At 41.1% G+C, this 27,762-nt stretch overlaps 2 protein-coding genes across 2 annotated transcripts in view; one reads left to right on the top strand and one right to left on the bottom strand.

Annotated features, from left to right (window-relative positions):
- The window catches only part of EIF3H (eukaryotic translation initiation factor 3 subunit H), an 85,205-nt gene extending 74,782 nt beyond the window's left edge, over nucleotides 1–10,423 (bottom strand). Inside the window, exon 1 of the mRNA XM_034063535.1 lies at nucleotides 10,271–10,423. Within this exon, the coding sequence (XP_033919426.1) occupies nucleotides 10,271–10,390 (120 nt within the window). The 5' untranslated portion in view covers nucleotides 10,391–10,423. The remainder of the gene's footprint in view (nucleotides 1–10,270) is intronic.
- A 12,256-nt stretch (nucleotides 10,424–22,679) lies between these two features.
- On the top strand, nucleotides 22,680–27,364 carry UTP23 (UTP23 small subunit processome component). Its single transcript, XM_005150933.4, has 3 exons — nucleotides 22,680–22,906; nucleotides 25,387–25,561; nucleotides 26,447–27,364. Exons 1-3 carry the CDS (start codon nucleotides 22,719–22,721, stop codon nucleotides 26,831–26,833), a joined length of 750 nt encoding a protein of 249 aa, XP_005150990.2. The 5' UTR covers nucleotides 22,680–22,718; the 3' UTR covers nucleotides 26,834–27,364.
- The last annotated feature ends 398 nt before the right edge of the window (nucleotides 27,365–27,762 follow it).

Below are 27,762 nucleotides of genomic sequence, written 5' to 3'. Positions count from 1 at the left end.
ATGAGCTCCATTTCTAGTAATAGCTACTGTGACAGTGAGATTAAAAACCACCATTCTAATTTTATCACTGAGAGCACCAATAGATAAAACAATATGCTTTCAGGTTGTTCCCAACAAGAGACATGGTATTGCAGTAAATACCCTGTATGTCACCTGAAGTTTAAAAAGCCTTAAAAGTTTATTTTTTGCATTGAAAATAATGTAATATTAAAAAAATAACTGAGCCCTAAATGCAGAAAACTCAGCTCTACATTAATGAGGAATTTTGGCAATAAGATTGCTTATTTTCCTCAGATTTGCATAAGAAATCCCCAAACATTGGCAAGAACTGACACCTCCAACTAACTCCTAAATGCCAAATGGGTATAACACTTGCTTAACACCAGTAAGTATGTATATTGTGTATTGCACTGATACAGGGCTCCATGGAATGGAGAGGATGTAAAGCAAATGGGCTGCAAAGCAGGATACAATGTTTAAGCAGAACAAAGGCAGACTGACAAGCCTTGTATGCTCAAAGCAATATCCTGACCCTCTTTTCCAGTAAAAGATCAAATATTTATAAAAGAATTAGCCTATTATTGTATGCAAGCAGCAAAAGTCAGGTGCATCTTCAAACTCCAGTAAGTAAATAAGCCCCTCCATTAACTTTAAAAATTAGATTAAGCCAAAATAAATTAATAGAATGCTTATCTGAAATAAGTATCAACATAAAAGCCACCAAAGAATATTCCCACTTTTATGCCTAAAGAACCTTGCGTATGCATGTTATAAAATATATTATCAAAGTCAAATAAGTTATATTGTCTTCATTTTGCCCTCTTGATTTTAGATTGACTGATCTTACAAAATACTAACAAGAATACTTATTATACAAGCTTGAAATTTTCCAATTTATTACATTAACAATATATTTGCTTTCCTTTAAGATTATACTGTTATGCTATGTGCTAACATAATCAAACTGCTAAGCACTGCTGTTGGAGCAAGCATCTTATCTCTGCAATCATAATGCTGCCTGAAGATCAAAAAAGAATATGAAAGAACAGCATGCTCAAAACTGTACCATCACTGAGAATGTATTTTGAGCATGTGTGTATACATAGAAAAATAACACAAAGTAATCCTATCCAAAAAAATGTCCCTTACAAGGACAGATGAATAAAAAAGTGTTATAGCAACAGTAACCTGAAAATACACTAGTGTTTGACGGATAACTCTTATTCCTCTCCTTACAAAGTCTCTTACAAGGTCTATAAGATTTAAAAGGTGGAGGTCCTAACACATAATAAGGCATAAAAGATGCTCATTTTTTACATACCACAAAGGGCCTTTCAGTATCTGTATGTGCTGGTTTTCTATCCATGGCTTGCTGTGTCTTATACACCTCCCTAAACTACACCATGCTGCATGTCAGCTGCACAGCTCTAATTCTGTTACAATAAACTGAAAACCAAAGAATATTTAATAGTGTTTCAGTGTGTAGGAGACATAATGCACTGTCTCTGCAACAAAGCCAGCAACTGTCACCTTCCCCACTCATAGATACCAGAGTCCAATTTAACACCTGAATACCAAAGGTAATGCTTATTATCTTGTTTGTTTCTCATGCAGTATTTTAATCATTACAATGTAATATATTACTCAAGAGGTACGTGGTGGAAATGCTCTTTTCCTTAGCATTAATGGACAAATAGGTATCACAAGAGCATGACTTACTGCTTTCAACAGCTACACATAGCTACTACAAGGCAAAAGAATAGTTTGATATGCACATAACACAAACAAAAAAATAGGAAGTTTAACTGTTAATAGCAGCAGTGTAGAATGCAACACATTATTTCTCCTTGCACACAGCACAGAAAAAAAGGCTGTTTTGAAATAATACTTTTCCCTTCAAGTTTTGAAGTATAACATTGCTCAACACATTTAAGCCACCTCCAAAGTTAGATTAACTCCTTTTGTCAGCACACAAGTTTCAGAGTATGAAGTGATACCAGATGTTCTAGTTTTAAATGCCTCACTGGAGTATACTTACCATGACACTTAGTAGATGCTAAGTGCACCAATGCACCCTTATAAATTATTTGAAGTTTGTGCTCTGTTAGCAAGTATACCTGCTACTCATTGACAAAACACACCGGAATTTTAATCCCCAGACCACCACAATGTGGGTACTTTACCCATTTCAACAGAAGAAATATTCACTGAGCCTGAAAAGTGTTATATTGCAAGGAGGTTCTTGCCCTTTCAACTTGTTAGTACACATCAATACTTTCTCTTCTGAATGTAAGCATGGATTATATGTCAGAAGTTCCCCTCTGGGTCAGATTCATGCAACACTGTACCTGAAAATTAACAGAAAGTATATGTGTGTCATTTAAGTAACAAAAACACTTCTGTCTTCTCCATGGTTTAAGGAATCCATGAACAACGCATCAAGCCGGTATTCAATTCACACACTAACCCTGTTTTAGGGAAACAGGTCAAGGAAAAGTCAAAGAGATTAAAACTCAAAATTCTATCTGAACTGCTCTGGAGGACACACAAAACACAATAGAGCCTGGAGGACATTATGTTGGAAAACCCCATTCTACAGCTCTGAAATGTCAGGAAGCTGTACAGAGAACAGCAGGCAGAACACACAGTCTGGGCACTCTTGCAAAGCCTTCAAAAAGGGTAATAAAGGAGCAAAGAAACCACAACAAAAGCTAGGAAAAGCACAATCTTCACAATTTAAGAAATGTGAAAGACTTTTAGCTAGTTCAATACAGGCTTTCACTGTTACTACAAATTACTCAATACTACAGAAATGGATTGCCTCCTTTCCAAGACTGTCAAAAGCTGTCATTTTAAAAAGTGCTTAAACAAACATTTGTAAGATGAATCTCAAAAATTGATTTTCAGTAAACACGGCATCTTATTTCAATTACTATGATCAAACCTATCAACCTAAAGCACTCATTACCCAAGAAACTAACTAGGCTTTTCCTGTTAACAGCTGGGGATACAATCCTGTCTATCCTACACCTTTAGGACAAAAATGGCTGGTAAAGAATACAAGACACAGACAACCTAAATACCACAACTATGAGTAGAGTAACTATTTAAAAACAATCCAGTAACATTAGGGTGTTTTAAAAAAGGTAAATTAATGTGGTTTGATCTATGTTAAAAATAAATAAACTTTATACATACCATAGATGAGAATACAATTACAGACTCCACCATCACCAAACCAGTGATGATATAATGAAGTTTAACGTAACAATCTTTGATTAAATCAGTCATATCTCACACAAGAGAAATATCTGCAGTATAGCCATATTGGTGTAAACACAAATGCAGAAAAGGCCTACAACTTCTAACCATCTTCTTGACATACTATATTTTAGCCAACCTATGTTTGTATTCAATACAAATAAATTGACAAGGATGTCTTAGGGTTTAGCTTAAATTCTATACAAACCTTAGGAAGTACACACACACACACATATATATATATATATTCAAAGACTTACAGAATTAAGTAGCTGGAGCAAACATCACCTGGCATTAGGAAATCACCTTCTGTAGTAACATGGCCTCTAACCCTCATGTCAGAGTTTGACAGAATAAGGACTCAGGTATTCCTCACCCACTGCTATCCATGAAGGCTTCTGTTGAAAGCTCTTGCAATATTCATTAACTACAGAATGGCAATTTGTTACTACTATTACATCTTTCTATGCTAGCAGCTATGAAGATAAACGAATAGAAATTTATAGTTGTTTTGAGAAGCTTACATAACGTTTGCTACCATCTACAACATACAAAATGCTGTAGAAGTAGAAATATCGCGTAAGTGTAAAAAGAATTCATACAGAGATTTAATAAAAATGGAGTCATCATTCCCACTGATGAAATACTAAGAGCAATGTGCCTATTAATGCTTTAGTGTATTCTTAAGGCTCCAGCTGTATCATTATACAAGAACAAGGTATAAAAAACTTGACTCAGTCAACAAAAGTGTTAATGGCTATAATTTTCTGAATGCATACATAAATTCAAAAGATTAGGATTTCAAAAAGAAAAAGAAAAAAAGTCATACATTGGTGCTTAAGAATTTAATTAGATGAGGAATCATTTTCCTTTACTTTTACACTCTTTCCTAGAATATCCTCATGCGGAAGATTTGCAAAGAATGCAAACAGCTTCCCATTAACAACATACTTCCTTGTGACTACTCTGAAGGCAAACCTGATTAATAAGAAACATTTATTTGGCCTAGCAGGCAGCACACTTGCCTTGCTACAAAATCCCCATGTCCCATCCCACAGCTGTTATTTTCCAAGAAGGAAGTTTCCATATATCCATTATCTACATACCAGTGGTCGGACACAACCCACGATCTACCACATGGAGTAACTCTGTTTCTTAATATTAGCTGAATTTCTGTATTACATAAGCTTTCATGCTTATCTACTAAAAATGCTACTCACCCTGCCTGACCTTACATCTCCAAGTGATGCACCAGTTCATCTCTGCTTTCACAGCTTTAGATCTTGCCCAATATCACTTCCTATCAATTGAGCAGGGTTAGAAGTTTCACTAAAACAAAGGTCTAGCAAAATCTCCAAGCTTTGATGGAAATTCAGAAGCGCTTATTAGAGCTACACCATTTCCTAGTACTACCAACTGTAGACAATTTGGAAACTGGAGAATCTGCACACTGCTTCCTTACACAAAACTAAACTTCCAGGTTTCCCAGGAACAAGCTTAACCATGAGCACAAGTTTGCAAGATTAGGCTACATAGCAATGGGAAACGAGCATGTAAATGAAGAACTATCAGTCTCATAACACCCTGCAGCCATCAACCTGCTACTTCCAATAAAGCAATGTGATACTGAGCCTAAATAACATTACCATACATATGGTGGCTTTGTTGAAGGGAACACTAATATTGCAAAAGCAAAAGCTGAATTGCTGCTACAAACATGAAACAAGGTTACCCTGCAGCTTCCATTGTAATAGTGCAACAAACTGGAAGCCAGACACTTCATGACAAACTAACTCGCTCCATCTGCTCTCACAGACACAGCACAATCACTTTAGCACTGGAGTTTCTCTATTCACTTCATTTACTCACTTTGCTGTGTGAGATGAAGGATGCAAAGGTACTACAGAGCAGAGCTGTCACACAGTTAAAGGCTGTAACCCGGTGCAGATGTAAGAGGCCAAATAAAAATTGCAACAGCAGAATAGTAACTTGGGGGGAAAGGAGGGGTGGGGGAAACCAAACAAACACCAAATTGTAGGAGATAATAAATAACTGCAAGAGAATGTAAGTGAACAGAATTGCTCATTACACTTGCTTCTACAATTATAGTGGCTCTTACTTAAAGTCCAAGCACCTTTAGCATTAATTCACTAGTTACACAGAAAATCAGAAGGGCCTCCAGCAAGTGCAGTAAGAACTACAAACTACAGTATTTGTTGTATCTGCTGCTACTGCCCTGTTCAGCAAGAAAAAGGGACTGGACAATCTGCTCCACAGGAGCAACTGAGAAAAAAGATTATGTTCTTTCCTTACACGCATTCCTTGCACACACACACCAGAGTTGGGCTACCCTTTCTCCTCCATATATAAAGCTTAGAAAAATCATGTCTTATATATCCTCTATTTCAATGAAAAAGTGAACACAGACAACATTTAATTACCTACAAGGAGGGACTCCTGGATGCCTGGTCACAATTTTCCAGTCTCTTGAGTGGTGTCCCTGCAGTTAAATACAGTTACAATCAACTGTGACTGCATCCAGTAGACCTGAAACTAGCTGCCCTGATCTACCACCAGAAAGGTGAGAGTATGCAGGACCCCAGAGCTAATAATAAACCAAAGTCATTTTTAGTCTTTGTATGTCTGAATTCTGTTTACACATTCTCAAATGGCAAAAAATGGTCATAAGGTGATCTGTACTTCTTTTAAAACACAACTACAAAACAGCTGAGGTCACCATATCAGATGCATGTTCCAATAAGACAAAACACTGAGTCAGTAGAATTGTTAGTCTAATTCTCTTCTACAGAAGGAAAACTTCAATCATGTTCATGGTCTTCCACTTATACTTCCAAAGCTGCTGCTGATACTGTTAAACTTAAGAAACTAAACCTACTTCTTCAAGAAAGCTCTCTTTCCTATGGAGTCCATGCAGATAGATAGCTGACCAGAGTAAAAAGACTATGTGAAGAATAAGCTCACTCACCTTCTAAAAATGCCTTTAAAAAGCAATTCACACAAGCTAAAAAGCTTATGGTATTCCAAATGGACAGCTTTAAGAAGGTGTGAGCTCTAATTAGGTCCAAAAGCCTAGTGCAAAACAAACTGCAAAAACCCAATCATGCTTTTCCCCTAATCCTTCCTCTTTCAGCTCTTATACTAAAAGCTACTGTGAACACAAGTTTTCTTTGGACTACTTGACTGGAAAGAACACAATGGAATTTTTATTCTGATTTCTACAACAGGAAGCAAAGACAACAAAATGTGATGTATTGCACTCAACTGCTGATCTTTTTCTCATCTGAAAGAAAACGCACATTATAAATCCATGTTTCTGGAGGGTTGTTTTTTTCCCGGCCATTTCTAATTTCTTAGACTAGACCACCTACATTGTAAACTGCTCTCACTACAGATTTATTAATCAAGCCTGTAATTTTTCCGACACACTGTTGTATCAACAAAATCTCCAGGTAAAAACTTAAAACACACAGCATAGTTTGTTTGCTGAATCAGTTCAAGCACTTCACGATGGCATAAACCAGTGACATATTACAACTTTCCGCAGTGTGCAACAATTGTGTTATCCCTTAGAGTTACACAAATTCTTATATAGACTACACATATCTTCTCACTAGGGATGAGTTAAAACGCAGTGATCTGTAGAACAAGCACATACTGCCACAATCTTTATAGCTAAATAAACCCAAAGCAGATCACAATATCGTATTCAAAGGACTAAAGAAATCTCATATTTCTATTCGGCACATAGTCAAAACCACAATACCCATTCAACTCAAGAATTCAGGAGGTGACAAGTTCGAAAAGACAGCACCTCAAAGATGCCTTAATAAGCCTCCTCAACATCAATGGCTCTGAATCCACATGCAATCAATGTCTTTCACTGCGCTGTAAAAGCAACTGGATAGAGTCAATTTTCTTTGGTACTGCAGTCATTCCTTGTATTCCTGAGCTAGATGAATAATACCACCCACTTTTGCTTATCACACCTTATAAAAGACATTCTTAATTCAAAACTGCCAATATAACCGTATGATACATAATACCTGTCTGCTGCAAACCTTTCAAAAATGCGTAAGAAAACAAAACCATGTTCAAGCTATCAAAACCAGAATACTTGGAATCTCATGATCATGCTGATACAGTAGCTAGGCACATGTATAATTTGAGGACTGAGACCTCAGTATCTAGCAGGAAAGCTCATAGGAAAGGCACAGACTTGGATTTTTCTTCTCCTTTTGTCAAACTGTGAAGACTGGAAATCTACATTCACTCTTCATTTCAGAAGCATTTTATAAATAAGTATTCAGGTAGCTCAATCAAGTTCTCAAGTGTCTACGATACGACACAGTTCTCTCCCAGTCTTCCCAAATTTTGGTGCTATTATTTTTGTGGAATACTCAAACAGTATTAACATTTTAGTAAGTTATGTGATTTTAGCCCATCCTATTAGTTCAGGTTTCACTGTTAGCTTTTACTCCTACTCCCGCCATGGCAGTGCTTTATAATTTATTATAGTGTTACCTGAAATACAACTAACTTGATCTAAATCCAAATTACGCCATTACGTAACAAAATAAGGAATTAATCAGACTAAAATATGAAAGAAATTAACTATAGGTTGCTCTACTTGTACCAAAATTAAAAAGGAGGCCAGAAAAGTAGGTATTCCTACCTTATTATGTATTTTAAGGCAACATACTGATATTTAGAAATTCTCTTCCTTACTAATATTGCTTTCTTTTACTTTACTGGTCCTCTGAAATAACAAGCTTTCTAAAATTACTTTCACATCCTCATATACAGAGAAGACTGATGCATCTTCTGTTCTGCACACACATATCCAAAAGCAACCTACATGCTGTTCCTTTGCCTTCAAAACGGCCTTGTTTGAAACCGTTACTTATGCCACTGCCAGGAGACAAGGCAACAGTGGAAAGAGATCACCAACTTCCCTGACACCAACCAAAATCCATCCTAGATTTTGGCACATAATCACCCTGTTATCACCAAGACAACTAACAAAGTCTTGTTACTTTATGAGAGCACAGACCACACATTTAAATCAGGAAGATATTAGAAATGTTTTAGCAGAATTCCAGTAAGACATATGAATGACTTCCAACAGGAGTCACTTTGTTTACAAAGGAAGTAAATTTATGCCAGTGTTACTCTTCACCACATGTGTCATGGAAGTTTGTGAACCATACTGTTAGGGCCCTGAGAACACTTTGTGTAAGATCCACTGGGAGACATCTTCAGCAGGTGGAAAGGTGAAAGCTTTCAGTTGTTTTCAGTAAGTCACCTTCCTCCACACAGACTCCATGCAAGAGGAACCACTGTGCTCTACCAGGAGATTACACAAGGACAGGGTAGAAAACGAAAAGCATAAAGCAAAAGGAATCATAGGCATTTGTTAGACTGTCAGAAGCTGACCACCAGAGCCACTCATAGCTGATTTGAACGAATAGCAGTTCACAGAGCCGATTACACATCTAATAGAGAACATTTTTAAACACCTGTTTCTATTTCATTAAAAGAAAAACAAAAGAAACCAAATGTAACAGTTAAGTCCAAATCTGATAACAGGTTTTACACCCACAGAAATGGAATTAAAGGTGTCAACCTGTATCCTGCTCTTAACTATTCCCTTTTTCATTATTCCCTCGATCCCGCTATTAAAAAGCCACACACACACACCACTGCCCGTCTGGCACTACCCAGCTTGCAACAGCGGCAGGCTGCTGTGAGCTGCCATATTTTCATGGCTGTATTTCACAACTGGTCAGTTTTCACCACTCCTTGAAGACACTACATGCATGAAAACCACAGATACACAGACTGCTGAACAGAGTATTGCAGAAAGAGAGAATATGAATTTGAATCTTTCATAAGAACCACTACACATAAATAAGTTATTCTTCCTCTTCACAAATATTTACTATACTGTGCAACTCCAGGATAATGACTGTGGACTATGACTAATAAATGCCAAGCAGGCTTCAAAGCTTCACTAAAAATTATGCCCTTCCTTCTCATCACCAGTATATCCATTCTCCTTCACGCTTCAGCTGGACAGTGTTCTGGTGACACTTGGCAAAAATAATGAGGTAGCAAACAATGCTTCTACCCTTAAGAAGTTTAAGTAGCCATGTTTTTCCCCACTCTGTGTCATTATGAACATTACCAACTGCATAAGATGTATACTTACACAAAAAGAGACAGCAGCAAAGCCAAGAACCAAGTTTAGTAGACACTCTTCCATTTAAAGTCTGCATGCACTGCCTTTATTAGGATGCCCCATTCTCTGGTAAGTCCAATCAATTTGTCATTTATTAAGAAAACAGAACAGTTGTGGACAGCAGAAAGAAAAGAAGCACAACAGATAAAAGGAAAACCCACTATACTTGCCATCTCTGTAGCTTTCACCAACTTGATGTATGAAACCCCATAAAGAAAACAGCTAGGCACCACAGTAGTGGAACTGACAAATAAAAGGGAATATTTAAAAGCAATTCTTTTCTGCCCTGTCCCAGCCTTCACTTGCATAAGGGTGCAAGGTGCTCCCCTCCCCAGAGACGAGCATGAGAAAGGCTGCCCATGAGTCAGGAAGGTTGAGAGCAGGACGAAATTGTGAGGGTGCCGAGACACTGGCACAGGGTGCCCAAAGAAGCTGTGGCTGCCTCACCCCTGGCAGTGCTCAAGGCCAAGTTGGACTGGGCTTGGAGCAACCTGCTCTAGTGGAAGGTGTCCCTGCCCGCGGCAGGTTGGAACTGGATGATCTTGAAGGTCCCTTCCAACCCAAATCACTCTGTGAATCCATGGAACCGCTCCTGCCCCTCGGGACACCGGTGCACCCCCTGCCCCGGAACGGACACGGCTCCCGGCCACGGCACCGCCCCACACACGGGGCCAGCTCCGCCGGCGGCTCCACGCGGCCGCCCCTCCCCTCCCGCCCTCCACCAGCAGCCGCCCCGACCCCTCCGCTCACCAGCCCGTCTATCTGCACTTGCTTGACGGCCGAGTCACCCGTGGCGGCGGCCTTGCCTTTGCCTTTCGAGGAGCCGAACCCGCTGCCGGCAGCCCCGGAGCTCTCCTTGCGCGACGCCATCTTTCCCCTCGCACCGGCCGGAAAGAGAAAAGCGAAACACCGGAAGCGGCGGCACAGCCGCGGCGGTGCGAGGGGAAAGGGCTCCGGGCGGAAACGCGGCGAGCAAGTTTCATGGCGTCCCGTGGCGGTTCAGGTGCTCGCAGGCATGGGAGTCACCGCCATACTTCGGGATCAGCGCGGTTGCAGAGGGTTTGCCATCAGGGCTGAGGGAGGCTCCGCTCACGGGGCATTGGCACCTGATGAGCCAGCTCAATACAGAGAAGCATTTCCAGGAGAGAACAGATCTGAGAGTGCTGGGGTTTACCCTTAAAAAAGCAGACTGCTTATTAGGGAAATTGGGTTAAGTAGATACTGTTCCCAGAAATACCCTTACTCATTACAAACCAATTTAGCAGGTCTGCACATGATGGTTTTCATGTTGGAACCTGAAACAAAGAATCCAATGTTTTCCATGTGTCATGAGTTGAGAGGTTTCTGTCATAAACTCCGGAATGGCTTCACTAGATGTAGTCTTTTTTATCACTTGTCCTCTACGTTGTGCAAAAGAAAGCAGTAAGAGCACAGCACTGACAGTTTTATGATCTTCTCACTGAGATGTATATGCCTATAGACATATGCTAAGACAGGCTGAGAAAGTTGGGGCTGTTCAGCCTGGAGAAGAGAAGGCTGCGTGGAGACCTCATAGCAGCCTTCCAGTATCTGAAGGGGGCCTACAGTGATGCTGGGGAGGGACTCTTCATCAGGGGCTGTGGAACAGGACAAGGGAAGTTCAGGTTAGATCTAAGGAAGAAGTTCTTTAACAATGGTGAGGCACTGGAATAGGTTGCCCAGGGAAGTGTTGAATGCTTCAGCCCTGGCAGTGTTCAAGACCGGGTTGGACAGAGACTTTGGTGACATGGTTTGGTGTGGGGCATCCATGCCCATGGCAGGGGGGTTGGAACTGGATGATCTTAAGGCCCTTTCCAACCCAAACGATTCTATGATTCATGTGACATTGAGCTGTTGGAGTGAGCCCAGAGGAGGCCATGAAGAAGATCAGAGGGCCAGAGCTTAAAAACAAGCTGAGAGAGTTGGGGTTGTTCAACCTGGAGAAGAAAAGGCTCTGGGGAGAGCTTAGAGCAGCTCCCAGTGCCTAAGGGGGCCAAAAAGAAATCTGGAGAGGGGCTTTTGACAGAGGCCAGTAGTGATAGGACAAGAGGGAATGGCTTTAAATTGACAGAGGGGAGATTTACAATAGATGGTATGGAAGACATTCTTCACTATGAGGGTGGTGAGGCACTGCTTGGAACAGCTTGGTCTAGCGTGAGGTGTCCCTGCCTGTGTCATCCCTGCCTGTGGCAGTGGGCTGTAACTGGATGAGCTTTCAGGTCCCTTCCAGCCCAAACCATTCTGTGATTCTATGATTCTACGAGATAGATCCCACTTTCCATTTTCCATTGGTGGAAAAAAAAAAAGTTAAATGGAGATTGAAGGGAAAGTTTGGAATTGCCGTACAGCTGATGTCAGACGTGCCTTGTGCCCCAAAGGGACTGAAGTGTGCATGTGCAACGGAATTCGGGTGCTGCTGTAAAAGTTTGGAGGGAGGTGGATGCAATAACAACCCCAAGTTTCAGGGCAGCGTGCTGTGGTCAGTGAGCTCTGCTATCATGTTCGTGTTGCAAACTTTAGTCTTACTCTAAACAGGTTTCCATGAGTTAATGTCACTGCCTTCTGAAGTTTTTCTAGAGAACAAAGTTGCTTGATTCAATGTTAATATTTAGCTTTTCTGTTATTTACATATACATATACAGTTTTAATTTACAAATATGATCAAATAGCTTTACTTAAAGAAAAATAAGATTAGGAAACAGTATTATGGTAATACAGTGGTTTTCAACTGCGGATCTGTGAGCTGCTTCAAAGATGCTGCTGAAAGGTATTTAAATAGGTAAAAATACATACCTTCTGTCTGTAAATGCACAGTGGGTTACCACTGGCAAATTCTTTGGGATCTGAAAAGGAATGAAATAGGGATAAAAGGAATGGGATAGACCAATGCAATACACTATTCCTGCCTATCAGCTTTTGAACAGAAACTCAATGTAATTTTAAAAGAGGAGGGGAAAAAATAGCCAAAAAATCCCAAACCAACAAGTAGCTACAGCACAGAACATCAGCATGTTCAAAGAGGTTGCTGTGGGCACCCAAAATAGCCCTATTCAAGGGACTGGCACAGGGCTCACATTACTTAATGCACTGCCAGAATAATTCAGTGAATTTGGTTAATATTAACATGAAAGACAAAACACAAATACCAACTTTTGACTTTACAGAACTCAACAGATCACTGTAGGCAAGAGTTCATGCAGAAATTCAACATTGAAAATACCGAATTCTTGGAAAGGAGGCCACAAAAAGGATGTCAGACTGAAGAATTTTAGGAGCATTGCCCAAGCTACTCCGGAAAACCACAAAACTGAAGAATTCAATCAAAATACTTTAAAAATTCAAGCAGCACACAAACTCCATTAATCATTCTTAAATTATACTCTAAATCAAAAGACAGCTGGAGCCAAACAAAATCCTTTTACTCCCATGGTCTGCCTAAGTAAAAAGCTTGCTGTAACTGAGATGTGTTATTTCCCTCCACAGCGCCACTGCTCCATGTCAGTGCTATGAGCAGAACTAGTGTTGCTAAGTGGAAATTATCTGATTAAGGGTTCAAAGATGTAATCCCTTCCAAATTGTCAGACTGTCTTTACCTTAAGGGCTAAACCAACTTGAATTTTGTTTGTGTATGCTGCAGGCTAAGGCCATGCACATGAATAGTTACCAGAGATGGGCTAACCTGCAGTGACTTGTTACCACTTGGTAAATGGGTCGTGTCTGAATTCTGTGTTTTTCCTCCCTACCCTCTCAGCAATTCCAAATATTTCTAACCATAATGAATACCTGAATTTCATTATCACAAAGTGTAGAGGAATAGGGAAGAATCACTTAGGATACACATATAACAGTCTGTACTTGCACTGAGACACAACACCCCAAATGCAGACTTGCAGTAATAACTATAGCTGCCTAAACCAACATTAATTATCTACAAAAAAAAAAAACTGTTTCCAGTAAAATAATCTCCAAAACTCAGTGGCAGCAGATTCTCCTAACACAAACTTAAAATTGCCTTTGTAATATCCCACGCCCTTACAAAAGTTTCAGGTTCAGAAAAGTTCAGTTTTCTCAAAGAGATGAAATATTCAGGCTTAAACTTTCAAGCAGCAAGAAACACAGACATGTGGCCCATCGCCATATGAATGTGTCACTGACATTTTTCCAGGTGCTATTACATGCAGTGTACCTATTCTGGCTCAGCAGGCAGGTGCATTGCTTAAAAATGAAGCAAGAATCTAATATCTTTTCTCTGTAAAGTAAGGCTTGTGTTTGGGAGAACTGTAGTGAATACAAGGCTGTACTTAATCCCTGTGTTCAAGTAAAAAGCTTACTCTGTGTGATTCCACACATGGCATGGCCTCTTTTCTCCTTTTGAAATTCCTTTCTTATTCACGGGATATCTTTGATAGTAGCCTCTCACATATGACTCTCATATCCCAGAGGGAGAGTGATAACAAGAAGGTCCCTGTGTTTATCTGAAGGTATGTCGTGGGTTGACTCCAGCCCATAGCCAAGCCCCTATTTCACCTCTTGCTCACTCCCATCGCACAGGATGGAGAGAAAACAGAATGATAGTGAGAAGACCTGTGCATCACATTTCAGAAGCAATGGAACAGATGCAATCTCTTAAGTACTCATTCCTTTATTTCTTGTGTGTGTCCGTGCCCGAAAAACAAGGGGGTCAGAAGATGTAACAGGAACCCTCAGGTCTCTCCAGCAGACAGTTTTGCCAAGTGCACACTTGAATAACTATATACAACTGTATAACTTTGCTCATCTTCAGTAGCAGAGTGTGCCCTGCATAGGCAATTCCTAATATTCACTACAGCTTCAGGAGGCAGTGTTCTGTGTAAGCCTTATGTCATTCAAGGTTCTCAGCCATTTGTGTTCTGCTGACGACAGCATTGTTAGCCAAAAGGAAATGAAATATCCCCTGGCCTATCAACCCACGTTAGCAAAGGTCCTTCCTTATAAATAAGGTCAAACTGTACACCCACTCTGTTCAGATACCACTGATCATCAAATGTCAGTCACTAAGGTAAGGCCCTTTGTGCACTTCTTTCTACAGCACATACAACATTCTGTTTCACTGATAAATATTAATCTTTTGAAGTGTCAAATATTCATCAAGTGCTTCCATCCACTGCATCCATCCTACTTTCCACAGAGGAGCTCAATGTGAGGATATAAGATGAGGCTACATAACTGCAGGCATTTTGTGCCAAAGACTTTTTAACTACTAGTATTTCTCATGAGGCTAATTGTGATTTTGGAAGTTACTGGCTCCAATACTGAATTCTGTTCCACAATTTTTTTAAATTTTCTTCAAAAGAATAAAAGTGAAGAAAATTGTTTTATGGTTTTAGTTTTTTTATTTGAAATAAGAAATTGAAAGTAATAAGGTGCAGGAGTGGTAGAATGGTAAAGGTGGGAGCTGCAACAGCATAGAAAAACCCTCAGGGACAAACATGAAATGCAATAAAGGAGCTAGAGGACAAGAATGTGAGCTTGGAAAATTCAATTTCTGTTAAGAATGGAGGTTTCAGAGGCCACGCGTGGTTTCAGCCATGCTCTGAGACAGGCAACCTTTTAGCAATTGCTTGACTACATGTAAAAGCATTATATTAAAAAACGGAACAGGTATCCTGGACAGTAGCATAATAAGGTATTTCTGCACGTGAAAGAAATACTTGAAAATGTAAGCTCTCCTCATGGGAAAGGTGGGCTTGTTTTTTTCCAGTGCTTAACTTTTTCATTGCTTTCTTCAGTAACTGTTTTCCAATGCATGTTTGTAGTTTATCCACTCTTTTTACATTCCAGGTGCTTATAGGTATTTTTATTATTAATGGATCACTTACTATAGCACCTCAAAACCTTCTGGATACAAATAATTGGAACAAAAAAAAGAGGAACTAACAATAAAAATGTGTAATTGAAAATGCATTTGATGAAAAAGACTGACATTTTAAGTGCTAATTTTGGCCTGTGAAACTCAGAAAAGTTATTTGCCCAGAGTTATGGTATGCTTTTAAGCAAAGCCAGTCTCTTCCTATAGTATCAAGTTAGAAAATGATGTAAGCATAGAAAGTAGATTATCATTTATCACCAGTGTAAAGATTCCACTTCTCTATTCCCAGTTAACTGACTTCTCCCTGAAATCAGTGAAAGGGTGAAAAGACACAAAAGACACATCTCAGGCAACTGAACTGAATTCTGTTGCACAAATCAGAAATTTGGCCATGAAGTTAATTTCTTGTCAGAGATAGCTTCCCACATCATTTTTCTTTTGATGTCAATTTGTTCAGCCTTATCTTCATTATCAACTAATGCACCTTCTGATTCTTGATGATGCACAAGCTATCACATGCCGAATATAACAACCTTCTCTAAGGAGCACAAGAAATGAGGAAACAAATGAAGTAAGCATACAAAAAATCCAGAACGTTTTGTCTTCTAGCTTCCTGTGATCTCCAAAGTAAAACCAACGTAGTTGTTTAAAAGAACTAAAATAGACCTGATATATTTACTTAGAAATATTAAAAGGGGGAGAGGGGTGTTCTGTTCAAAAAAAAAGCAATGGCTAGTGTGGTGGATTGACCCTGGATGCCATGTGCCCACTGAAGCTGCTCTGTCACTGCCTTCCTCAGCTGGACAGGGGAGAGAAATAAGGACAGGGAGAGATCACTCACCAGTTACTGTCACAGGCAAAACAGACTTGACTTGGGGAAATCAGTTTAATTTAATACCAATCAAATTAGAGCAGGATAATGAGAAATAAAATCTGATCTTAAAACACCTTCCCCCTACCCTCTGTTCTTCCTAGGCTCAACTTCACTCCTGATTTTCTCTGCCTCCTCCCCTAGTGGCACAGGGGGACAGGGAGTGGGGGTGCAGCCCTTCAGGAACAGACTGCTCCAGCATCCGTCCCTTCCACGGGGTGCATCCTTCCTGAATAGGTTGCTCCAGTGTGGGTCCCTTCCATGGGTTGCAGTCCTTCAGGAACAGACTGCTCCAGCGTGGGTCCCCTGCAGGGTCACAGCTCCTGCCAGGAACCTGCTCCAGCGTGGGCTGCCCATGGGGTCACAGCCTTCTTCGGGCATCCCCCTGCTCCAGCGTGGGGTCCTCCCCAGACTGCAGGTGGAGATCACCTCTCTATGGACCTTCACTGGCTGCAGGGGCACAGCCTGCCTCACCATGGGCTGCACTACAGGCGGCAGGAAATATCTGCTCCAACACCTGGAGCACCTCCTCCCTCTCCTTCTGCACTGATCTAGTGTCTGCAGAGCTCTTGCTCTCACATATTCTCACTCCTCTCTTCCAGCTGATGTTGCACAGAAGTTTTTCTCCCTTCTCAACTAAGTTATCCCAAAGGATCTACCCCTGTTGCTGCTGGGCAAAACCTTGGCCATGAGTGGGTCTGGTTTGGAGCTGCCTGATATTGGCTCTGTCAGACATCTCACAACAGCCACACCTGTGCCCCCCCACTACCAAAACCTTGCCACAAAAACATAATACAGATACTTCCATAGGCACAGTAGGAGACAAGATGTAAAGCATCACTCCATTCTTCCCCTCTATCTACCTAGCACATCAACTATCACATAATCAGTGTTTGGCAAGATAACTTCTTGTCTTCTGTGTTCTTCCCACTCCCCAGACTGAAATTACAATTCCAGTTCTGGGAACTCTGCAAATACTTCCTATTTTCCTAGATTATGGCACTCTTGCATCCCTCAAGACTACAAGCTCTGCAAGTACAGAGGGAGCAGTACTGCAGCATGTTACATGTGCAGAATAGCAACTAATGAAAGCAGATCTTGATGAACAGTGCAGGGAGGAAAGACTGCTCCTAAAGAGTGCCCTTGTGTGTCCTTACAACAGCATGAAACCAGTTGTTTAACATGCGTATCTTAGAGCTGCATCAACCAAAAATGCCGCATAAACTAAATACTGTGTATCAGTGAAGTGTGTTTATTCAGCAAGAGAAAAGATTTACTTAAATTAGGTAAAATCTGATTTTGTTCATCATTCATGTGTGTTTTGTCCTTGAGGACAAAAAAGAGAGAAAAGCTGGAATAACATTTAAGAAGCTGTCAAGTATCCCACTGATTATTTTCAGCCCTGTAATTTATTTCAGCTCTAGTAAGAAAGCTGAAGTTGCCTGCAGATCTCAAAGTATTTGCAACTATAAGCAGTCACTTAAAAGCCTGTATAGATATCTCTTGTATTCTATTTCTTATCCATGGGAGCCACCAGTGTGTAGTGAAACTAAGCATCCTAACCTCTACATTAAATGTGTTCTTCTTACAATATACAGTTTAAAAGATAGTTACTGTGGGACATACTGTGATGGGCAGTTATGGTATTTAAGCCAGAAGTAATTATCTAACTAAGGAGTATGGTAACAGGAGAGCCAGGAAGGTGCAGAAAGCTTTATCACATACAAAATTCTCACCTACTGAGTTCGTACCAATTCATAAAGAACAGAGCTTGTCACAGCCGTTGTTCATTATACATCCAGCTGCCACATTCTTAAGAGATGCCAGAAAAGCAGGTGCTGTAAAAGATGAACGTACACGATGAAGGTTAAAATTTAAAAGCTCAAAACCAGTCCTAAGGCAATGAAAGGAAGGGGCAGCAATGAACAATAAACATTCTGACAAATATAATTTAGCATACTAAATGCTTCTGTGGCCTATACATAGCTCAGGAAATTTCAAAACTACACCTAGAAAAGTATTTTGAGACACACTCTGACAATGTGTCACTGTCCTGTGTTTATTATAGGTCTGTTTCCAAAGTTTGTAATTGAAAACCCTACCCTTCTTTTTAAATCAGTTCATTTTTTTCAAATTTAAATGTGTCTGGCGGTAAGACTCTTTGCAGATAACCACAGAGCATAAGATTTGGCCAAAAGCAACACACTCAGATTAAAAAGGTCTGAGAGAGGACAACTTTGGGATAATCAAGAGCTGAGATGTTTTTCTTGCCAAGCAACAAGCATTTGCCAAGTGCCAGCTATTAAGGGAAATTTTTGTTACCTGGCCTTCATCAAAGCTCTTGATAAAGAATGGCTTTCACTTCAAGTAATCCACATGTCACAGCAATTTCATGTTACTTAATTCTACTTCTGCATCACCTAGCATCTCAAAAACAGAGCTGAACTCACAGGCCAAGAGACAGTCTTCTCTGCAAAGAGCTATACTCTGCTGGAGCAGGTTTCCTGTGCAATGTGACTGGGGAAGCCCAAGTTCCTGTGGTGCCTGGCTTATCTCTGTGCGGATATGAGAAGCTCAGCATGAAGCTTTCCTCCCACTTTGGATATACAGGTCTCCTTCACTGACACCTTTCCATAAATACTGTATATTTACCCACAAGGTATTAACATTATGGATAAAGTAAGAGGAATAGTTTTGTTAGGTCAGAACTGAACCCTAGACCAGTATCCTGTCCAGCAGCAATCAAGGACTTCTGTTTCAGAAAAAGAAGCTCCCCAGTTCAAATACCTTTGGAAAAAAAAAGTCACATTAAGTGGTGCTTCAACAGCTTCCACTCCTCCTTGGGCTCACTTCCACAGTGACACTGCTGGCAAGAAATCTGCTGATAATCCAAGTGATTTCTCAGTTCTTCAATAAAATGCTCACTTAAAAAAAACCCAAACTCAAAATCTTTTAGTGGTGCAGCCACGTGATGAAAACGAATTCATTAAAAATATAATAACAAATAATTTCAAAAAGATACCTTTCTCTGAGCTTTATGACAAGCTTTGCTGCGCTACAGACAGTTTCTGTAAGAGTATGTGGAATATGAGAGCATTTGGTTCATTAAATCATCTGGTTAAAGGCTATTCAGTATGAAAGAAATTAGAAACAAGAAAGGAAGTCATATATTAAACACACAAAACTTGCCGGATAAGCAGGTGCTAATAAAGGCAATAGTGAAGAGCAGAACTCTCCAGGCCATCAAAGGAGCTGCCCAGAAAGCCACACTGAAGGGGTCAACCCAGGCTTTGTCTCTGGTCAAAAGGGGGAAACACGATTATTGCGAGTATCACAAGATACTCGAGGAGGCAGATGGAAATATGCAAAACATTTTCTGGGATATCTGCATGGGCTTGTGGGACTATGTAAAACTTTCTACGGAATGCACACGGAACTGGCCGAAGGTAGGGAAGGACCAGGGTGGATTTAGGACAAGTGGGAAAATGGGGTGGAGGGAAGCTCGCATATGAGCCAGCAGCAGTCAGTACAGTTGCCTGGCTGAGCTCTGTGCCTGAGCACAGCAGCCTATCCTGTCTTTTTATTAAGCCCCTTTCTTAATTAGTTACCCTCCTTAATTAGTTATGTTTCCCCAGTGACTTTAATCCTGTGGATGTGTAATCCACTAGCAGACTTAAATTGGCCAAGACAGCTAATAGGAGTTTGGGAACTCAAGGTCTAGACATAGGTATCAGATAGACCAAGGGACCATGCCTGATGTCTAATGCGGATGTGCTAGTGAGTGTAGGGAGTTAAGGTCATGTGAGAAGTCACTTTGGAATTTCAGTGCTGATCAGCTGGAGATGGGAGCAGGACTGCACTATCCACGCTTACCGTGTACATGATTTCTGGTAGAGTTGTATGTGCTGTTGCGGTGTGCATGGCTGGCTGGATTAGTGTCCTCCATGTGTGCATGCATATGCAGACACTTCCCCAGGACACATGAGCTGAGGAACCCTCCCAAATCCAAAGAGTGTACGTAGATGGACTTCTGCAGCCTGAAGCAGCAATTCCCAGGTCCCAGAGACCACTGGATCCAGCAGCTCCCATGAGATCCTTAGGCTTATCATTAAAAAGTCCACTTTACAGATGGATCATGGAAATAGCAAAAGAACTGAACTTGAAAGGAATATGGCAAATTTTATTATATGCAAAATACTGACAAAATATCAAAGAAAATGCTGGAAAAAACCTGTCCTTCTCCATACTGTGATGGGATTCTTTTAACATTTAAAAATTATTTAACATAATTTAAAAGAATTGTACAGAAGTTGAAATACAATCTACAGAGTGGTACTGCAAGTAGTTTATCCTACAGTTAATGCTATCTTTGGTATGATGAAGAAGGAGAAATCTGTGCTGTCATTTTGCCTTCTGGCCAGCCTCCTGAACTTATTTTACCATGCCAATCACAACTTGTCTGTGATGATATTATTTACCAACTGAACAGGAAAAGAGTATCTCATCACAACGGTATTTAACACCCTGCTCTGGATTATATCTTACTTTCCAATTAGTTCAAAAGATGACTAGTTCAAGCTCTCACTTACTTGTTTGTCCTGTCTCCATTCTGCAATAGCTGCTGTTATCACTGCAGATTCCCCATTCTAGCTGTGAGATGTGGAAAGAGTTCTTAATAAGGAATAACTGACTGTCTTTGCACACTTAAATCAGTTGCCATCGCTCCCCCCTAAAAAAGAAAAAAACTACACGAAGGAAAAATAATAAATCTACTAAAGTTTTCCTCTTGCTAAGTATTCTTAATTTTTAAAATAATCAAAACTATTAATTATAGTTAAGAGATGGAGGAAGTGGGACTCCACACTACTGTGCGAATACATTGGCCATGGAACAGAAGGTTAATAAAGACCAATGAATTCAGTTCATCACTTGGCTCACAGACCTGTGGGCACCTATGTCTGTGATACTCATAAACACACACAACTGTTCCCTGAAGGCAGCTGGAAAGAAGGTTTTAATGACAGAAAAATACTGTTAATAGTGTGAGATCCCACGGAAATACTCTGAATCACCCGTTCTTCACACTTTTCATCCTGTAAGTACTTTTAAATATCCTCCCATGTAAACATTTAAATTTTTAGAATACTAGTTAAATGCACTATTTGTCAATTTCTCTTATCACTAATTCACCTGCTAGAAGATGTTTTCCAACCAAATTGCTACCAAAAAGAGCATTACAGGCGAGTATTTGCTTAAATTAGACTTTAATCTGACCAATTACAGCTAACTGGAAGGTACCAGCAACTTTTTCCTTGCAAGACAGTTGACCCTGGCAGAAAGATGTCTCCCCACAGTACCTGCATACTACGACAGATATCTCCACATCTGATCATGTTAAGGTACCACATCCCTTTGCTGCCTAAAATATAGGCATTAGGTTCAGTTTAGCTGCCAAATGTCTGGTGTGCTCATGTGTTCTGTTGAACAAGAAAGTTTGTGTAGTCTAGCTTTCTGAATGACAGTCATTTCTCCAGACTACAGTGAAACAGATTTTTCTATTTGTCATGGAAAAAGTATAATTAAAATGTAGAATATATGCTTTAGAACTTCAATTTTGTGCATACAGAGTTTACACTAACATAGCCAATACAGGCAAACGTAACTAGGCATTGAATAAGGCTTCCTAAGAGAAGTATGTCAATCCATGATTAAACTACAGTCTCTGGGGCAGTAACTGTAATTTAATCAGCATAGTATCATAGAATCAACCAGGTTGGAAAAGACGTCCAAGATCATCAAGTCCAATCATTATCCTAGCACTGCCAAGACCACCACTAATCCATGTCACTGAGGGCCTCACCTACGCAGTTTTTCAACACTCCGAGGGACAGTGATTCCAGCACTGCCCTGGGCAGTCTGTTCTAATGCCTGACCACCCCGTCGGTGAAGAAACTTTTCCTAATATCTAAACATCCCTTGGTGCAGCTTGAGGCTGTTTCCTCTTGTCCTATCACTCATGTCTTGGGCAGAGACCAACCACCTCCTCTGTCCATCCTCCTTTCACGTAGTTGTAACAATAAGGTCTCCCCTGAACCTTCTAAACAACCCGAGCTCCCTCACGTGAATTAGACAAACCAAAACTGTGTTTCTGATCTCAGCAAAGACAGGCGCTAGCACACCACTGCAAACACAGGGTAATGAACTAGCCTTCAGTTAGTGCACAGCACCAAGGTGGAAGAGGGAGACCCCTCGCAGGCCTCACCTCCGCCGGCCGAGCATCACCTGGCTTCCCGGGTGGCGCTCCGGAGGCCCGGCCGCGGCCTGGCGCTGAGGCACGGGGTAGCCCCTACACCCTCCTCACCACTCTCCCGCTCCCTTAGACCCGGGGGGGCGGAAGGCCCCAAGGCCCCGCCCCGCTGAGCTTCCGGGTGAGCCGGTGGCTGCGTGCGGGCGGCGGCGCCATGAAGCTGACGCGGCAGAAGCACGCCAAGAAGAACATGGGCTTCTATAAGAACAACTTCGGGTTCCGCGAGCCGTTCCAGGTGCTGCTGGACGGCACCTTCTGCCAGGCCGCGCTCCGCAACAAGATCCAGATCCGCGAGCAGCTGCCCGGCTACCTCGGCGGCGCCGTGCAGCTCTGCACCACACGGTACGGCGGGGCCGCATGGGCAACCGCGGTGCGCATGCGCGGCTGGACGGGTCCCTCCCTCGGCCGCCTCTCGGGTACCGGGACAGGAGAGCGGCCTGGGGTTCGTGTGGTTGCGGTGGCTGTGGAGGGGAGGTAGCGGCTGTGGTTAACCTGCAGAGGGACGGGAGCTGTATCCAGTACCGGCTGCCCTTCTGGAGATGGGACAGATCACAGGCTGGTTTGGGTTGGAAGGGAACTTAACGCTCATCCAGTTCGAGCCTCCTGCCACATGCAGGGACACCTTCCACTAAGAGCGGGTTCCTCCAAGCCCAGTCCAGCCTGGCCCTGAACACTGCCAGGGATGGAGCAGCCACAGCTTCTCTGGGCACCCTGTGCCAGGGCCTCAGCACCTTCGTAGTGAAGAATTTCTTCCTATTATCTAACCTAAATCTACCCTCTGCTATAGAATCAATGAGGTTGTAAAAGACCTTTAAGATCATCAGGTCCAACCATTACCCCAGGACTGCCAAGACCACCACTAACCCATGTCACTGAGGGCCTCATCTAAAGGGTTTTGAACACTTCCAGGGAAGGTGATTCCAGCTCTGCCCTGGACAGCCTGTTCCAATGCCTGAGCACTCTCTCTGTGAAGAATTTTTTCCCAATATCCAATCTAAACCTCCCCTAGCACAACTTGAGGCTGTTAGCTCTTGTCCTAAAGTCAATGTTGTCCTATGGTCAGTTTAAAGCCATTCTCTCTTGTCTAATCCCTACATGCCCTTGTAAAAGGTCCCTCTCCAGATTTCTTGTTGGCTCCTGTCAGGTACTGGAGGCTGCTCTAAGGTCTCCCTGGAGATTTCTCCAGGCTGAACAAGCTCAGCTCTCTCAGCCTGTCTCCGGAGCAGAGGTGCTCCAGCACTTGGAGCATCTTTGTGGCCTCCTCTGGACCTGCTCCAACAGGTCCATGCCCTTCTCATATTGGGACCCCAGAGCTGAACATGGTGGTGAGGCAAGAAGTAACCACAGTGAGTGAGAGACATCTGGGGTTGCCTCTTCCCACTCCCAGTTTCTTGGCAAAGTGAGAATGGAGGCAAGGTCAGATCTCTTGTGCATGGAGGGAATTACTGCCTGTCTGGAGTTTCAGCCTGCCAGAAGGGATTATTTCCAAAGTAGCTGTTCTCAAGGGAGAGCAAGTGTATGCTAGACAAAGGTGTGGAAGTAAAGCATGCACACTAAATACCTAAGTTGCCTTAAAGTTGCTTTTGTTTGTACTTTACTTTCCATATTGCGTATGGTAAGATTTCCCTCACTTGGATTTCTGCAATGACAGAACAGCCAACTGCCCATCATGGAGGCAAGTACTGAAAAGATCAGGAGGATGTATACCCTAGGCTACAAAAATTGAACATTGAGCCATCTTGCAAAGCATACAGAACTGGTCTCTACTTCTAAAGAGTACAAAGTATCAGATCATGACCTTAGCTGTGAAATTTTTGTGAATCACATTGATCCAAACTGTATTGCAGTCATGTCTAAATGACCCTTCTTGCTTCCTTCTTTCAGCAATATCTGTTCATCTTTTTGACCTGTTTTCACATAGGGCAGCTGGATGTACTCATTTTCTCTGCTGTCAGAACGCTATGTTGGTGAGGCACCACCTCAGTGGCATGACCAGAGGCTCCCTGCGGAAATGAGCTGTCTCGCTGTGAGAGTCTTTGCAAAAAGAACAGGCTCAGGTCTCCACAAAGACTGTCCTCAAAGGCTAACCTTTCTTCTCTGGAAAGAAAAATAGTTGTTGCCATATCCTTGAAGTTGTATTTCTTGGCTGTACGTTCCTACCACTGGCCATATTTAATAGTAAGACTCAATGGCAGGAGTAGGTTGTGTTTCATCCCTTGTTCATTTCTGAATATCCTGAAGGCAGCATCCTCCGAGTCTGCTACTTCTGTGTGGACATCTGCTCTGAGTGCTGAGAGGAGGGGTTTGGGTTTGCATTTTATTGTCTAGTTAGAATGTCGTGGAGCCGCAAACTTACAGATTTTTAATTAGATGGACAGTCTCTTCTTCTGCTTGAGTCAATTGGATTCTGATAGCAAGTTTGAAGCAGGGTGGTGGATGCTAAGAATTGAACTTGTATGCAGTGATTAAACAGTTTCTGCTAATTCAAGTCATTTTATTTGATAAGTACCAGTTCCTGTGCTGGGTGATACCTGAACATAGATGTCAGGACTCAGCATTGCCACTGATAGGAAATATTTTTAAATAATTTAATATAACTTAGTGTTGTTACTTCTTAATCTTGTTTGGAACCGAAAAAATCTTGCTGACGTCTTCAGGTGGGCTGCTGCTTTCAGGTTACTGGGTGCCATCTATAAATCATAAAGCCTGAGCAACTAGGCATTGCTCCTTCTTAATTAACTCATGTCAACCTTCTGCTGTTGTAAAAAACTATGTAGTTATTTTCTCTTTCACATTAAATCATTGATGCTTTTGATTTTCAGATGTGTTCTAAAAGAACTGCAGGCATTGGGAAAAGCTCTTTATGGAGCAAAATTAATTGCCCAAAGTTTTCAAGTTCGAAACTGTTCTCACCACAAGGATCTTGTGAGTGGTTCGGGCTGTTTACTTTCCATGATTGAAGAAGGCAACCCTCATCACTTCTTCATTGCTACACAGGTAAATGCGCATGGAGAGCATAACTTCATTTCAAGTGATCCTTTGATACCTAAGAATAAGGAAACGTCAGGAATCCTCCATTATGAGACTTTTAAATAGCTTGTGGGAATTAATCTTGTAAAGCCGTAAAGACTTAACTGGCTTTTTGTTAACTATGAAGTAGGGAATCTTTCGTCTACTTGAACAACTAGGTTTTTTTACCCTAGAATGATATTGCTTACTTTAGCAGGTGTAGAAAGCATGCTGACTACCTATTGACATGTAAGCAAACAACTGATGAATGTTACTTTACATATTGCTTGTATGTGCATTCCCTGCCTCTGTTTTGCACAGTAATCTGAAAATAAAGTGTTAAATGACCATATAACTTTCATTTTAAGAAACTTGGAAAGTTTTAAATAAGAATAAATGTAGAAGTTGTGTAAAAATAAGATGGGCAGATTTTTTCTTGGGTCAGTTACTAGGACTGTATGTCCAACTTATATACAATATGTATATAATGGTTTACAGTAGAATGCTGTATACTTCTGTAAGACACAAGGAATCTAAAATTCTTGTTCTATGAGTAATGGTGTTACTTCTTGTGAAGTGGAGGGGCATACCAATGAACTGGTACTTTTTCCTCAGAAAATGCACATATGCTTACACATGCATGAAAAAAAGGAAATGTTAATAAATTTTCCATCAGAAGGACAGCTTATCAGAAAGAGAGAAATTGAAATTTAAATTGCTCTGAAATGCACTGCCATGTATATCTGATAGATTAAGTTTCTTATCTTTTTTATAATGTAATTTATCTTCATAGTTTTGTATTAAAAGTAGGCACATTTGAATTGCAAATATCATTTAATCCCAAAATATTGACTAAAGTATTTAATTTTGCAGGACCAGGCTTTAGCAAACAAAGTGAAAAAGAAGGCTGGCGTTCCCCTCCTCTTTATTATTCAGAACACCATGGTGCTAGACAAACCTTCTACTAAATCTTTGGCAGTTGTTCAAAAGTTGCAGACAAATCAGCTTGTTCCAGAGTACCAAAAACAAAGTATTGTGCAGCTTAAAGAACAAGAAGGACTAACAAAGCAAGGAGGTGAAAAGAGAAGAAAACGTAAAAGGGCAGGCGGCCCCAATCCCCTCAGCTGTCTGAAGAAGAAAAAGAAGAAAACACAGGAGGGTCAGGAGCCTTCTTCTGAGAAGAAGAAAAGAAGAAAAAGAAAACGAAATAGAGTTAAAGCAGAAGCTATGCAGTCAGTGCAGAAGAATGAAGAAGAGTAACCCCAGCTTTGTAAACAATGCAGGACTTGAACCTTGTTTGAACTTTGCAAAAAGAAAGGTTAATATGCACTCATGAAATTAATTGTTAATATTAAAACTTATTTTTATGAGGTGGTACAGCTCATTACTGCATCTCAGTGTTTGCGGGTGGTTGTCCCAGTAATTTATTCTGTTGTTTAGTAACTGGGTTTCTGACAAAATATGTAGGAACCCTCGTATTTCATTATTCTCTTCAGCATCCTGATTCCTGTCAGACAATTCATGTGATCATTGAGAATTCTTTAGAATTGTTTATGGTTCATGTGGATTTTGGTGGGATACTAGACTTCTTCCTAAATCTACGTTGCTATTCATACTAAAACTAGTTCTGACACTTGTTTTGGTATAGAATGTGGAATTGACCTAAATGAGCAGAGTATCTTATTTATCTCTTTTGTTTTAATAGAAAAGTTAACACTTCTGTAAAGTGACCAGATGCTCTCAAGAAGTCCCTTCCAGTCTGTTATTCCATAAATTACATGTGGACTGGTATGCCTGTTGTTTATGATCTTTGTTATTAAGAAGACCCCAGAGGGCATGCAATTGGGTTGATACTCCTGACATTATAATAGTATATTTAGTTTATCTAGTTTAGGTTGCATGCAAGCAAAAGCAAAACAAGGAATTTATCCGTCACTTCCAATAGGCAGGCGGGTGTTCAGCCATCTCCAGGAAAGCAGGGCCCTGTGATATGTCACAGTTACTTGGGAAGACAAACACCATCACTCTGAATGTCCCCACTTCCTTCATCTTCCCCCAGTTTTGCATGCTGGTGTTGAATATGGTGTGGAATATCCCTTGGGTCAGTTGGGGTCAGCTGTCCTGGCTGTGTCCACTCCCAGGTTCTTGTGCACCCCCAGCCTACGCTGGTGGGGTGAGGAGCAGAAAGG

Source organism: Melopsittacus undulatus, chromosome 1 (assembly GCF_012275295.1).
Source record: "Melopsittacus undulatus isolate bMelUnd1 chromosome 1, bMelUnd1.mat.Z, whole genome shotgun sequence".
In the NCBI taxonomy this organism is placed as follows: domain Eukaryota; kingdom Metazoa; phylum Chordata; class Aves; order Psittaciformes; family Psittaculidae; genus Melopsittacus; species Melopsittacus undulatus.
Note: the sequence above shows the minus strand (reverse complement) of the source record. Positions and strands in the feature narration are given on the sequence as shown.

What these genes read in the sequence shown, in the direction of transcription:
- UTP23 (XM_005150933.4), top strand. Translation starts at nt 22,719, where the DNA reads ATGAAGCTGACGCGGCAGAAGCACGCCAAGAAGAACATGGGCTTCTAT. An exon ending in GTGCAGCTCTGCACCACACG is followed by an intron (nt 22,907 to 25,386) that starts GTACGGCGGGGC and finishes TTTGATTTTCAG; the next exon opens with ATGTGTTCTAAAAGAACTGC. An exon ending in ACTTCTTCATTGCTACACAG is followed by an intron (nt 25,562 to 26,446) that starts GTAAATGCGCAT and finishes TTAATTTTGCAG; the next exon opens with GACCAGGCTTTAGCAAACAA.